A 15,826-nucleotide genomic window follows, 5' to 3' on the forward strand; every position below is an offset into this window, starting at 1 on the left:
AAATCAATGCTTATGACAAATCCAGCTCCAGAACCAGCCATAGAGCCAGCTGGATAATCTGTTGAATATGGTGTAGTAAAACAACAAACATCAACAATTAGATGACATAAACTAGCTAGATAAGGTTATCAACATAGCAACCAATTCGTGAATATGTATAAGTAGCCCTTGTCATTCTTCTGAGGTGGAACCTAAACGTGCGTTTCATCTCTAGGACAGGAAATTACATAGTGGTGGCAACTTCCTCTGGGGGAGTCCTTTAACACAGAGACCCAGAAAACACAACAAATATTGAAGCATTTTATGGCCGGATTCCCAGACACAGATTAAACCTAGTCCACGTTAAAACAGAATTCGCAAAGAATGAATATTCTGAATTTAAAAACAGCTTTTTAGTCCAGGACCAGGCTTAATCTGTGTCTGGGAAACTGGCCCTAATGATTCTATTATTTCCTGAGTAGAAGGTTACCTGGGTCCATGATTCTCTGGATGGGAGGAGGTAGATGTAGAGAGGGGACCTGGATGGGCTGCTGCGGACCCAACACTCCTTCACCCGGCTGACCAGATTCAGAGGTTAAGACCAGATGGAGAGGTTAAGACCAGATGGAGAGGTTAAGACCAAATGGAGAGGTGAAGACCAGATTCAGAGGTTAAGACCAGATTCAGAGGTTAAGACCAGATTCAGAGGTTAAGACCAGATTCAGAGGTTGAGACCAGATGGAGAGGTTAAGACCAGATGGAGAGGTTAAGACCAGATGGAGAGGTTAAGACCAGATGGAGAGGTTAAGACCAGATGGAGAGGTTAAGACCAGATTGAGAGGTTAAGACCAGATTCAGAGGTTAAGACCAGATTCAGAGGTTAAGACCAGATGGAGAGGTTAAGACCAGATTCAGAGGTTAAGACCAAATGGAGAGGTTAAGTAGAGGTTAAGGCCAGATGGAGAGGTTAAGGCCAGATGGAGAGGTTAGTAATCCTTCTCACCCCCCCCCCTTAAAAGATTTAGATGCACTATTGTAAAGTGGCTGCTCCACTGGATGTCATAAGGTGAATGCACCAATTTGTAAGTCGCTCTGGATAAGAGCGTCTGCTAAATGACTTAAATGTAAATGTTAAGGCCAGATGGAGGAGGTTAAGGCCAGACGGAGAGGTTAAGGCCAGACGGAGAGGTGACGGCCAGACGGAGAGGTGACGGAGAGGTTACGGCCAGACGGAGAGGTTAAGACCAGACGGAGAGGTTACGACCAGACGGAGAGGTTACGGCCAGACGGAGAGGTTACGGCCAGACGGAGAGGTTAAGGCCAGACGGAGAGGTTAAGTCCAGACGGAGAGGTTAAGTCCAGACGGAGAGGTTAAGACCAGACGGAGAGGTTAAGTCCAGACGGAGAGGTTAAGACCAGACGGAGAGGTTAAGACCAGACGGAGAGGTTAAGACCAGACGGAGAGGTTAAGACCAGACGGAGAGGTTTCCAGACGGAGAGTTAGGCCAGACGGAGAGGTTAAGTTCCAGACGGAGAGGTTAAGTCCAGACGGAGAGGTTAAGACCAGACGGAGAGGTTTAAGAGGTTCCAGACGGAGAGGTTAAGACCAGACGGAGAGGTTAAGCCAGACGGAGAGGTTAAGACCAGACGGAGAGGTTAAGGCCAGACGGAGAGGTTAAGGCCAGACGGAGAGGTTAAGACCAGACGGAGAGGTTAAGTCCAGACGGAGAGGTTAAGTCCAGACGGAGAGGTTAAGACCAGACGGAGAGGTTAAGACCAGACGGAGAGGTTAAGACCAGACGGAGAGGTTAAGACCAGACGGAGAGGTTAAGACCAGATGTAGAGGTTAAGACCAGGTGGAGAGGTTAAGGCCAGATGGAGAGGTTAAGACCAGGTGTAGAGGTTAAGACCAGATGGAGAGGTTAAGGTAGAGGTTAAGACCAGATGGAGAGGTTAAGACCAGATGGAGAGGTTAAGGTAGAGGTTAAGACCAGATGGAGAGGTTAAGGCCAGATGGAGAGGTTAAGGTAGAGGTTAAGACCAGATGGAGAGGTTAAGGCCAGATGGAGAGGTTAAGGCCAGATGGAGCGGTTAAGGCCAGATGGAGAGGTTAAGGCCAGATGGAGAGGTTAAGGCCAGATGGAGAGGTTAAGGCCAGATGGAGACTTTAAGACCAGATGGAGAGGTTAAGGCCAGATGGAGAGGTTAAGGCCAGATGGAGAGGTTAAGGCCAGATGGAGAGGTTAAGACCAGATGGAGAGGTTAAGACCAGATGGAGAGGTTAAGGTAGAGGTTAAGACCAGATGGAGAGGTTAAGGTAGAGGTTAAGGCCAGCTGGAGAGGTTAAGGCCAGGTGGAGAGGTTAAGGCCAGGTGGAGAGGTTAAGGTAGAGGTTAAGGCCAGATGGAGAGGTTAAGGCCAGATGGAGAGGTTAAGACCAGATGGAGAGGTTAAGACCAGATGGAGAGGTTAAAGGGAACTTGAAATGACAGACAGTGCTACTACTGTATATCCTGGATGTATTTGCTCTCCATCATAAAGGGCCTCTTAGGTAAATAAAGTTTAAATAAAACATGTAACTTAGCTACATATCATTCTAAATACACTCAAAGGAAATGTATAATATTTATCTAAAAGAAATCCTAACCGTTTATCACCCGTCAGTAAAACTGTCTCGTCTGAAAGGGAACGAGAGGTGAGATGTGAAGGTGTTTACCTCAGTGTGGTGGCCAGGGGGGATCTCTCGGGTTCTGCTGTTGTCATCAGGTAAAGGAAGGGCCCCATGGCTGTTCAGGTTAACAGGACAGCTTGGGATTCGGTGCAAGTAGCCGTATCCAATACCACAACCTAAGCTGAGATAGAATTAAACAATATTCCTGGAGGGGCTATGGTATATTGTGAATATACCTGTTGCTAAGGGGCTATGGTATATTGTGAATATACCTGTTGCTAAGGGGCTATGGTATATTGTGAATATACCTGTTGCTAAGGGGCTATGGTATATTGTGAACATACCCGTTGCTAAGGGGGTATGGTATATTGTGAACATACCCGTTGCTAAGGGGGTATGGTATATTGTGAATATACCCGTTGCTAAGGGGGTATGGTATATTGTGAACATACCCGTTGCTAAGGGGGTATGGTATATTGTGAACATACCCGTTGCTAAGGGGGTATGGTATATTGTGAACATACCCGTTGCTAAGGGGGTATGGTATATTGTGAACATACCCGTTGCTAAGGGGGTATGGTATATTGTGAATATACCCGTTGCTGGGGGATGGTACATTGTGAACCCGTTGCTAAGGGGGTATGGTATATTGTGAACATACCCGTTGCTAAAGGGGGTATGGTATATTGTGAACATACCGTTGCTAAGGGGGTATGGTATATTGCTGAACATACCCGTTGCTAAGGGGTATGGTATATTGTGAACATACCCGTTGCTAAGGGTATGGTATATTGTGAACATACCCGTTGCTAAGGGGTATGGTATATTGTGAACATACCCGTTGCTAAGGGGTATGGTATATTGTGAATATACCCTAAGGGGGTATGGTATATTTGCTAACGGGGGGGTATGGTATATTGTGAATATACCCGTTGCTAAGGGTATGGTATATTGTGAATATACCCGTTGGGGTATGGTATATTGTGAATATACCCATTGCTAAGGGGGTATGGTATATTGTGAATATACCCGTTGCTAAGGGGGTATGGTATATTGTGAACATACCCGTTGCTAAGGGGGTATGGTATATTGTGAATATACCCATTGCTAAGGGGGTATGGTATATTGTGAATATACCCATTGCTAAGGGGGTATGGTATATTGTGAATATACCCATTGCTAAGGGGGTATGGTATATTGTGAACATACCCGTTGCTAAGGGGGTATGGTATATTGTGAATATACCCGTTGCTAAGGGTATGGTATATTGTGATATTGTGAATATACCCTAAGGGTATGGTATATTTGAACATACCCGGGGTATGGTATATTGTGAATATACCCGTTGCTAAGGGGGTATGGTATATTGTGAATATACCCGTTGCTAAGGGGGTATGGTATATTGTGAACATACCCGTTGCTAAAGGTTGTAGCAGGGTATGAAGCGGTAGCGGGATATTAACAGACGTTCTCTCCTAAAAGAGGTTGATACAGTCTGTTAGAGTGGAGAGAGGTTTACCTGCCCTCTCCGCCCCAGGCTCCATTGGGGGTAACCACCAGCTCTCTACAGAGGTCTGTCCCAGTGTTGTAGACCAGCAGCTTCAGAGGCTTGCCCTCGTTGCTCTCGATCAGGGTGAACAAGTCCTCAGACTGCAGAGTGAAACAACACAATCATAGACACTGCAGTAAGAGAAAAGGGCGATCTGGGAGGAAAAACATGCCAGCGAACAGTGAACAAAAAATATCTTTCAGCAATTTCTAACTTTGAAAAAGTTAAAATATTTGGTGAAATGGATTTCCCATGCAAACAATAGGTTACTGGTCTTAATCGTACATCTTGCAACACCTGGTCCGCTCCAACAATGAAGTCTTGGTGTGCCTGCAAGCCAGCCAACGCTGCTGGGGAATTAGATTCCACATCCTGAAAGAAAAGGAAGAAGTTTTAATTTCTGATCTTACAAACTAATTGAAAACCCCAGAGGTGATGTGATGTGGTGTCTGCCGTGTATAAAGCCACTAGAGTCCTGGACATGAGGCTACATGAGTTCTATGATAACAAAGGAACAACAGAGGCTCTACTGTGACTTGTCCGAACTCACCAGGACGTGCCAGACCTTCTCATGGGCTCCCTGGAAGCTGCAGAAGCGTACAGAAGCCCCCAGGAGCCCCTGGCCCCCCCACATGTTGCTAGGAACCACCTCCAGCTCTCTGACCCTAAGAGCCTTGTTGCTCCACACCTCCAGCCTCACTGCCTTCTCCACGTTGGCCTTCAGAAGGGCCTTCAGCAGGTCATTCTCTCTGTTCTGGAGTGAGGAGAGGGTAAAAACAGCTGTCAGCTAAAATACACAGTACCCACACACCTGTTCATAAAGACACAGTGACAGGTACCCACACACCTGTTCATAAAGACACAGTGACAGTACCCACACACCTGTTCATAAAGACACAGTGACAGCTACCCACACACCTGTTCATAAAGACACAGTGACAGCTACCCACACACCTGTTCATAAAGACACAGTGACAGGTACCCACACAGCTGTTCATAAAGACAGTGACAGGAACCCACACACCTGTTCATAAAGACACAGTGACAGGTACCCACACACCTGTTCATAAAGACACAGTGACAGGTACCCACACACCTGTTCATAAAGACACAGTGACAGGTACCCACACACCTGTTCATAAAGACACAGTGACAGTCTGACAGGTACCCACACACCTGTAAAGACACAGTAATGACACACCTGTTCATCTGTCCCTGTTCATAAAGACACAGTGACAGGAACCCACACAGTCTGGTGTTAATGAATCCCAGTCTGAATCCCTCTGTCCCCATAACTCACCAGTCTGGTGTTAATGAATCCCTCTGTCCCCATAACTCAGTCTGGTGTTAATGAATCCCTCTGTTCCCATAACTCAGTCTGGTGTTAATGAATCCCTCTGTTCCCATAACTCAGTCTGGTGTTAATGAATCCCTCTGTTCCCATAACTCAGTCTGGTGTTAATGAATCCCTCTGTCCCTATAACTCACCAGTCTGGTGTTAATGAATCCCTCTGTCCCCATAACTCACCAGTCTGGTGTTAATGAATCCCTCTGTCCCCATAACTCACCAGTCTGGTGTTAATGAATCCCTCTGTCCCCATAACTCACCAGTCTGGTGTTAATGAATCCCTCTGTCCCCATAACTCACCAGTCTGGTGTTAATGAATCCCTCTGTCCCCATAACTCACCAGTCTGGTGTTAATGAATCCCTCTGTCCCCATAACTCACCAGTCTGGTGTTAATGAATCCCTCTGTCCCCATAACTCACCAGTCTGGTGTTAATGAATCCCTCTGTCCCCATAACTCACCAGTCTGGTGTTAATGAATCCCCCTGTCCCTATAACTCACCAGTCTGGTGTTAATGAATCCCTCTGTCCCCATAACTCACCAGTCTGGTGTTAATGAATCCCTCTGTCCCTATAACTCACCAGTCTGGTGTTAATGAATCCCTCTGTCCCCATAACTCACCAGTCTGGTGTTAATGAATCACTCTGTCCCCATAACTCACCAGTCTGGTGTTAATGAATCACTCTGTCCCCATAACTCACCAGTCTGGTGTTAATGAATCCCTCTGTCCCCATAACTCACCAGTCTGGTGTTAATGAATCCCTCTGTCCCTATAACTCACCAGTCTGGTATTAAATGAATCCCTCTGTCCCCACAACTCACCAGTCTGGTGTTAATGAATCCCTCTGTTCCCATAACTCAGTCTGGTGTTAATGAATCCCTCTGTTCAGTCTGGTGTTAATGAATCCCTCTGTTCCCTTAACTCAGTCTGGTGTTAATGAATCCCTCTGTCCCTATAACTCACCAGTCTGGTGTTAATGAATCCCTCTGTCCCCATAACTCACCAGTCTGGTGTTAATGAATCCCTCTGTCCCCATAACTCACCAGTCTGGTGTTAATGAATCCTCTGTCCCCATAACTCACCAGTCTGGTGTTAATGAATCCCTCTGTCCCCATAACTCACCAGTCTGGTGTTAATGAATCCCTCTGTCCCCATAACTCACCAGTCTGGTGTTAATGAATCCCTCTGTCCCCATAACTCACCAGTCTGGTGTTAATGAATCCCTCTGTCCCTATAACTCACCAGTCTGGTGTTTCCTATTGATAGGATGAAGTCAAAGAATGGCTCCAAACCAGCATGGTGTGCAGGGGAGTTGTCTTGGATCTGGAAATAGAGAATAAGTAACTAACATGTGTTTACAGGGGAGTTGTCTTGGATCAAACATGTGTTTACAGGGAGATCTGGAAATGGTAACTAACATGTGTTTACAGGGGAGTTGTCTTGGATCTGGAAATAGAGAATAAGTAACTAACATGTGTTTACAGGGGAGTTGTCTTGGATCTGGAAATAGAGAATAAGTAACTAACATGTGTTTACAGGGGAGTTGTCTTGGATCTGGAAATAGAGAATAAGTAACTAACATGTGTTTACAGCAGGTTTCATCCAGGGGACAACGACTGCCTGGATTCTCATTGAAGCCACTGAGGTTCAAGGCAGGCCGTGGTACTGCAGGTATTGTTTTAACTAAATTGGATAGTGAACAGGAAAAATGACCATATCAGTGGTCAATCTTGGTGTAAATAAATACAATCATGGTACCAAGAGATGGTTTCTAACACACCTTGGTTTCTAACACACCTTGGTTTCTAACATGTCCTTGGTTTCTAACATGTCCTTGGTTTCTAACATGTCCTTGGTTTCTAACATGTCCTTGGTTTCTAACATGTCCTTGGTTTCTAACACACCTTGGTTTCTAACACACCTTGGTTTCTAACACACCTTGGTTTCTAACACACCTTGGTTTCTAACATGTCCTTGGTTTCTAACACACCTTGGTTTCTAACACACCTTGGTTTCTAACACACCTTGGTTTCTAACATGTCCTTGGTTTCTAACACACCTTGGTTTCTAACACACCTTGGTTTCTAACACACCTTGGTTTCTAACACCTTGGTTTCTAACATGTTCTTGAACCGATTATTTACAAAAACAAAATCGCACACAGAAGGATAATTTATTTGTTAATGGCAGCCTGCAGTACCCCGGTTGACCTTCAACTAGAGTTAATCATTCAGAGGGGGCAGCACTGAGCTAGCCTGCAGTACCCCGGTTGACCTTCAACTAGAGTTAATCATTGAGAGGGGGCAGCACTGAGCCAGCCTGCAGTACCCCGGTTGACCTTCAACTTGAGTTAATCATTGAGAGGGGGCAGCACTGAGCTAGCCTGCAGTACCCCGGTTGACCTTCAACTAGAGTTAATCATTGAGAGGGGGCAGCACTGAGCTAGCCTGCAGTACCCCGGTTGGCCTTCAACTAGAGTTAATCATTCAGAGGGGGCAGCACTGAGCTAGCCTGCAGTACCCCGGTTGACCTTCAACTTGAGTTAATCATTCAGAGGGGGCAGCACTGAGCTAGCCTGCAGTACCCCGGTTGACCTTCAACTTGAGTTAATCATTGAGAGGGGGCAGCACTGAGCTAGCCTGCAGTACCCCGGTTGACCTTCAACTTGAGTTAATCATTCAGAGGGGGCAGCACTGAGCTAGCCTGCAGTACCCCGGTTGACCTTCAACTTGAGTTAATCATTGAGAGGGGGCAGCACTGAGCTAGCCTGCAGTACCCCGGTTGGCCTTCAACTAGAGTTAATCATTGAGAGGGGGCAGCACTGAGCTAGCCTGCAACGTCACTTCCAGTAGCTCAAACTGCGCATATGTAAAACACTAAACAAGAAGGGTGTTCATGTGAGGACAACACGGAAGAAGCCACTGCTGTCCAAAAAAACATTGCTGCATGTCTGAAATTTGCAAAAGAGAACCTGGATGTTCCACTACTACGCTACTGGCAAAATATCCTTTGGACAGATGAAACTACAGTTGAGTTGTTTGGAAGGAACACACAACATTATTTGTGGAGAAAAAAAGGCACAGCACACCAACATCAAAACCTCATCCCAACTGTAAAGTCTGGTGGAGGGAGCATCATGGTTTGGGGCTGCTTGCTGCCTCAGGGCCTGGACAGCTTGCTATCATCGACGGAAAAATGAATTCCCAAGTTAATCAAGACATTTTGCAGGAGAATGTTAGGCTATCTGTCCACCAATTGAAGCTCAACAGAAGTTGGGTGATGCAACAGGACAACGACCCAAAACACAGAAGTAAATCAACAACAGAATGGCTTCAACAGAAGAAAATACACCTTCTGGAGTGGCCCAGTCAGAGTCCTGACCTCAACCCGATTGAGACGCTGTGGCATGACTTCAAGAGAGCAGTTCACACCAGACATCCCAAGAATATTGCTGAACTGAAACAGTTTTGTAAAGAGTAATGGTCCAAAATTCCTCCTGACCGTTGTGCAGGTCTGATCCACAACTACAGAAAACGTTTGGTTGAGGTTATTGCTGCCAAAGGAGGGTCAACCAGTTATTAAATCCAAGGGTTCACATACTTTTCCAACCTGCACTGTGAATGTTGACACGGTGTGTTCAATAAAGACATGAAAACATATAATTGTTTGTGTGTTATTAGTTTAAGCAGACTGTGTGTGTCTATTGTTGTGACTTAGATGAAGATCAGATCAAATTTTACGACCAATTTATGCAGAAATCCAGGTAATTGCAAAGGGTCCACAGTTTTGCCACTGTGGTATCTGTACTTTACTATTTATATATATTACTACTACTTTTACTTCACTACATTCCTTAAGAAAATATTTTATTTTTTACTCCGTACATTTTCCTTGACACCCAAAAGTAGTCGTCTTTACATTTTTTTTTTGCTTAGCAGGACAGAAAAATATTCCAATTCATGCACCCCAAGCCATAAGACTCCTGAACATCTACTCTAATGGCTACCCAGACTATTGGCATTTCCCCACCACCATCTTTTACACTGCTGCTACTCTGTTATTATCTATGTATAGTCACTTTAATAACTCCACATACAGGTACACATCACCTCAATTACCTCGACTAACCGCAATGTTGGTTAAGGGCTTGTAAGTAAGCATTTCACTGTAAGGTCTACACCTGTTGTATTCGGCGCATGTGACAAATAACATCTGATTTGATCAACCGAACATCCCTGGTCATCCCTACTGCCTCTGATCTGGAGGACTCACTAAACAGAGAACATCCCTGGTCCTCCCTACTGCGTCTGATCTGGAGGACTCACTAAACAGAGAACATCCCTGGTCATCTCTACTGCCTCTGGTCTGGAGGACTCACTAAACAGAGAACATCCCTGGTCATCCCTACTGCCTCTGATCTGGAGGACTCACTAAACAGAGAACATCCCTGGTCATCCCTACTGCCTCTGATCTGGAGGACTCACTAAACAGAGAACATCCCTGGTCATCCCTACTGCCTCTGATCTGGAGGACTCACTAAACAGAGAACATCCCTGGTCATCCCTACTGCCTCTGATCTGGAGGACTCACTAAACAGAGAACATCCCTGGTCATCCCTACTGCCTCTGATCTGGAGGACTCACTAAACAGAGAACACTCCAGGTCATTCCTACTGCCTCTGATCTGGAGGACTCACTAAACAGAGAACATCCCTGGTCATCCCTACTGCCTCTGATCTGGAGGACTCACTAAACAGAGAACATCCCTGGTCATCCCTACTGCATCTGATCTGGAGGACTCACTAAACCGTCATGTTTTGCTTGTAAATTATGTCTGAGTGTTGGAGTGAGTCCCTGGCTGTTTGTAAATGATGTCTGAGTGTTGGAGCGTGCCCCTGGCTATCCGTAAATAAATAAAAACTAGAAAATGGTGCCATCTGGTTTGCTTAATATAAAGAATTTGAAATGATTTATACTTTTACTGTTGATACTTAAGTATATTTTAAACCAAATACTTTTAGACTTTTACTTGAGTCATTTTCTATGAAGATATCTTTACTTTTACAGAAGTATGACAGTTGGGTCTCTCTCCACCACTGGCATCATCTGCTCTAATCCGCTCACCAACGGAGAAGATTTGAAACGGATTGTGACCAATCAAATGATTGGAATAGAGATGCAGTTTGGGCTGTCAACGGTAGGTAAAACGTGAAGAATTATCAGTGATGATGACGTGGTGTGAAATTAGGTATGACTAACGTGGTGTTTGAGGCTATTAAAAAAAAGAAAATGTTTGAGACAATATGTGTGGGCATAGACATACGTTGCAATTGGAGGCTGCATGTTATGCATATTCTATAACAGCTAGTTGATGATCCCTGTTGGATAATGACAGGCTGCCGACATCTGTCCGCACAAACTCTGATTGTGGGAATGATGACGTCATTTACACTTCTGGTACCCTCTCACCGGCGGGGTTCAAAAATAACACTTGACCACTGCTTATTAGCTCCCAATGACATATGTAGCACATGGGGACATGTGAAACTTACTCCAGCTACTTTTTCGCGCCGCGACAACCGGTAAAACGCTTCAGTAGTGCGGTGACAACCGGTAAAACGCTTCAGTAGGGCGGTGACAACCGGTAAAACGCTTCAGTAGTGCGGTGACAACCGGTAAAACGCTTCAGTAGTGCGGTGACAACCGGTAAAACCCTTCAGTAGGGCGGTGACGTGTGTGAACCAGGCAGAGGTCCCGGGTTCGCGTCAGGGCCGAAACGGGAGTGACTCACTAAAGCAAGCAGCGTGATGTCCTTTATACATATATATAACACACATAAAGTTATCTCCTAGTAACATGGCACTGCAGAAGTTAGTCCCCAAAACGCAACCAATAGATTGTACACAGTATAGCTGATGGTGTAACGAACCAAGCAGAGGAAAAGAGATGTGTCAGTGCCTCCTCATTATCACAGACATAACGTTACAGAGCAGAAGGCAGTCTAGATGTCAAAGTTGCTGATTTCTGCTAAATATATATATATATAACGGCACAGTGTCTTGAAATCCTACTATACTGTTTGCTAGGCTGGCTAGCAGTCATTAGCAACCTACCCCATGGACATGGTATCCACTTGTCCCCCCGTCGGGTACTATTGAGCTTTGACTTATGCCCATCGCAAACTACCGTTCCAGTTGTTTTTTAACTAAGGTGAGGTAGTCCTGTCATTTTGAATGTGTTGTCTTAGCCGAGGAGAAATGCCTCCACGTCGCACAGAAACACCTCTGTATGCAGCCAGGCTAAAGTAACAAACAGAGACGACGTGCCAGACGCATCGAGCGGTGTGGATTCACAGCCTGGAGCAAAGATGTGAAGTCCACTCTGTGTTCGATTAGTAAGAAAAGATAAAAGGTACAAATCGTCTTAACACTTGAAAAAGGCAACTGACAAATGATTATTACAAGTGTCAAAAGTATTTTTTTGTAGACGTGATTTTTTCACCTGCCCAGTGTGAGTTAACAGGTCATTTGAAAGCTTGTTAAAGTCATTTTTACACGTGTTCTTTACACCTGTCCATTGACAGGTGATTTGAATGCTTATGTCCACCAGGGGGCGTCCAAGCCATCCACCCAGCTCCCTGCACCAGGGAAAGGAGGGGGAGAGGGTGGGGCCAACTCAGGGAAGGGGGGCTGACCCATGGAGCGGTTGCCTGATCTCTGCAAGGCTGCCATTCAGGGAAGGGGGGCCGACCCATGGAGCGGTTGCCTGATCTCTGCAAGGCTGCCATTCCAGCCAGCTTCTTGCCCCAGTCAAAGGCCTCAGACTGTCCTCCAGGCCCAAAAAGTGTGACAGAGCAGGTGACCTCCACAGAGCACCATATAGAGCACCGCTGTGCAGGGCCCTTAACCCAAACCTTATTTTCAACGCAATTGCAACATTAGATTGCTTTAACAACCTGTTAGTTGGGTTAAGTTATTGTGTTTGAGTTGAAGTTTTACCCCAATTTCAATGTTTTCAATGATGGTTGAAATGAGATGCAAACCATACTGGTTAATGACATTTTGTAAATTCAAATGTGTTTTCAACGTAGATTCCACACATTAGGTTGACAATGGCGTTGAAACAACAGTGTCCTCGCCACCGTGAGGATGATCAGCTGTCTATCCTGTCTCCCTGTAGTGCTGTCTTAGGCGTCTCCCAGTACGGACATAGCAAATTATTGCCCTGGCCACATCTGCAGTCCTCATGCCTCAGGCATCTTTCTTTTGGTGTTTTTCAGAGTCAGTAGAAAGGCCTCTTTAGTGTCCTAAGTTTTCATAACTGTGACCTTAATTGCCTACCGTCTGTAAGCTGTTAGTGTCTTAACGACCGTTCCACAGGTGCATGTTCATTAATTGTTAATGGTTCATTGACCAAACATGGGAAACAGTGTTTAAACCCTTTACAATGAAGATCTGTGAAGTTATTTGGATTTTTACGAATAAACTTTGAAAGACAGGGTCCTGAAAAAGGGACTTCTCTTTTTTTGCTGAGTTTTAAAAAATGAATTCCATTGTTTTACTATTAGATTTGTGTGTATTGCTGTGAATTGTTAGATACTACTGCACTGTTGGAGCTAGGAACACAAGCATTTAGTTAGATGCTACTGCACTGTTGGAGCTAGGAACACAAGCATTTAGTTAGATACTACTGCACTGTTGGAGCTAGGAACACCAGCATTTAGTTAGACTGTTGGGCTAGGAACACAAGCATTTAGTTGCACTGTTGGAGCTAGGAACACAAGCATTTAGTTAGATACTACTGCACTGTTGGAGCTAGGAACGCAAGCATTTAGTTAGATACTACTGCACTGTTGGAGCTAGGAACGCAAGCATTTCACTACACCCGCAATAACATCTGCTAAATATGTGTATGTGACCAATACAATTTGATTTGATTAGAGAAACAAGATTCTCTGGTCTGATGAAACCGAGATTGAACTCTTTGGCCTGAATGGCAAGCTTCACGTCTGGAGCTGCAACTCGCTGTTGGCTGGGCTCCCTGCCTGTGCCATTAAACCCCTACAACTCATCCAGAACGCCGCAGCCCGTCTGGTGTTCAACCTTCCCAAGTTCTCTCACGTCACCCCGCTCCTCCGCTCTCTCCACTGGCTTCCAGTTGAAGCTCGCATCCGCTACAAGACCATGGTGCTTGCCTACGGAGCTGTGAGGGGAACGGCACCTCAGTACCTCCAGGCTCTGATCAGGCCCTACACCCAAACAAGGGCACTGCGTTCATCCACCTCTGGCCTGCTTGCCTCCCTACCACTGAGGAAGTACAGTTCCCGCTCAGCCCAGTCAAAACTGTTCGCTGCTCTGGCCCCCCAATGGTGGAACAAACTCCCTCACGACGCCAGGACAGCGGAGTCAATCACCACCTTCCGGAGACACCTGAAACCCCACCTCTTTAAGGAATACCTAGGATAGGATAAAGTAATCCTTCTCACCCCCCTAAAAGATTTAGATGCACTATTGTAAAGTGGCTGCTCCACTGGATGTCATAAGGTGAATGCACCAATTTGTAAGTCGCTCTGGATAAGAGCGTCTGCTAAATGACTTAAATGTAAATGTAAATGTAAATGGAGGAAACCTGGCACCATCCCTACGGTGAAACATGGTGGTGGCAGCATCATGCTGTGGGGATGTTTTCCAGTGGCAGAGACTGGGATAATAGTCAGGATCGAGGGAAAGATTAATGGAGCAAAGTACAGAGAGAGCCTTGATGAAAACCTGCTCCAGGGCGAAGGTTCACCTTCCAACAGGACAATGACCCTAAGAACACAACCAAGACAACCTAGGAGTGGCTTGGGGACAGGTCTCTGACTATCCTTGAGTGGCACGGACTTGAACACGATCGAACATCTCTGAAGAGACCTGAAAATAGCTATGCAGCGACACTCCCAACCCAACCTGACAGAGCTTGGATCTGCAGAGAAGAAACTCCCCAAATACAGGTGTACCTGGCTTGTAGCGTCATACCCAAGAAGACTCGAGGCTGTAATCACTGCCAAAGGTGTTTCAACAAAGTGCTGAGTAAAGGGTCTGAATACTTTTGTAAATGTGATAATTCCGTTTTTTTTATTTGTATAAATCTGCAAAAATGTAAAAAACTGTTTTTGCTTTGTCGTTATGGGGTATATAATGTGTAGATTGATGAGGGGAAAAGACTCTCAGAATAAGGCTGGAACATAAATGTTTTGGGAAACGAGGTCTGAATACTTATGTAAATGTGATAATTCCATTTTTTGTAAAAATGTAAAAACCTGTTTTTGCTTTGTCATTATGGGGTATATAATGTGTAGATTGATGAGGGGAAAACACTCTTAGAATAAGGCTGGAACGTAAATGTTTTGGGAAAGGAGGTCTGAAGACATTCTGAATGTATTGTATTTGAAACAGCTACAAAACTCTGCAATTCAGACAGCATTTTTGTCATATTACTACCATGATTCTGGTAACAATTAGCTAAATACTTATAACATCTCTGGGCCATCATTCAGCATCACCTTACACATGTTTTCAGTCTTTATGGTCTCATTACAACAATTATTTATTCATTTATGGCTTTGAAAATAAATTCAGCTTCTCCACATTGTAATGAATGGTGGAAAATAGGCTGCTGTGACTAAATCATTGATGACTCTATGAATCTTTTTAAATAAGTCCCCTTGTTCTGTGGGACATTTGGTGTATTTATCATCTAGGGTACCATGAGATAATGAAGCATATTTAAATACTGCCCATCCTGTGTCAGTATACCACAAAATGCATAGCGGTATGACCTTTGACCCCCCCCCCCCAAGGTGGGCCCATGGAGATGCCATGAAAAACAGCCCCAAACCATTATTCCTCCTCCACCAAACTTTACAGTTGGCACTATACATTTGGGCAGGTAGCGTTCTTCTGAAATCCTCCAAACCCGAATTAGTCCGTCGGACTGCCAGATGGTGAAGCGTGACTCATCACTCCAGAGAACGCGTTTCCACTACAGAATTCAATGGGGACGAGCGCTTGGCATTGCGCATGGAGATCTTTGGCTTGTGTGTGGCTGCTCGGCCATACAAACCCATTTACAAGCAAAAACTAAAGCAGGAAGCAGCAGTGACTCGCTCAATACAGAAGTGGTCAGAAGACGCAGACGCTAAGCAACAGCACTTTTGCTAGCACAGACTGGAATATGTTTCGCAGTTCTTCCGATGGCATTGAAGAGTACACCACATCAGTCACTGGCTTCATCAATAA

The 15,826-nt window shown here is 45.2% G+C and overlaps 1 protein-coding gene across 1 annotated transcript; it reads right to left on the bottom strand.

Moving 5' to 3' along the window:
- Nucleotides 1-210: 210 nt before the first annotated feature.
- Nucleotides 211-11,919, bottom strand: LOC115125356 (Golgi reassembly-stacking protein 1-like). Its single transcript, XM_065007705.1, has 8 exons — nucleotides 11,660-11,919; nucleotides 6,790-6,870; nucleotides 4,750-4,953; nucleotides 4,485-4,571; nucleotides 4,170-4,300; nucleotides 2,696-2,831; nucleotides 470-557; nucleotides 211-257 (listed from the first exon to the last, which is right to left on the bottom strand). The coding sequence occupies exons 1-8, from the start codon at nucleotides 11,720-11,722 to the stop codon at nucleotides 211-213; spliced, it is 837 nt and encodes a 278-aa protein (XP_064863777.1). The 5' UTR covers nucleotides 11,723-11,919.
- Between the last annotated feature and the right edge of the window lie 3,907 nt (nucleotides 11,920-15,826).

Source organism: Oncorhynchus nerka, linkage group LG22 (assembly GCF_034236695.1).
Source record: "Oncorhynchus nerka isolate Pitt River linkage group LG22, Oner_Uvic_2.0, whole genome shotgun sequence".
NCBI classification, from domain to species: Eukaryota; Metazoa; Chordata; class Actinopteri; order Salmoniformes; family Salmonidae; genus Oncorhynchus; species Oncorhynchus nerka.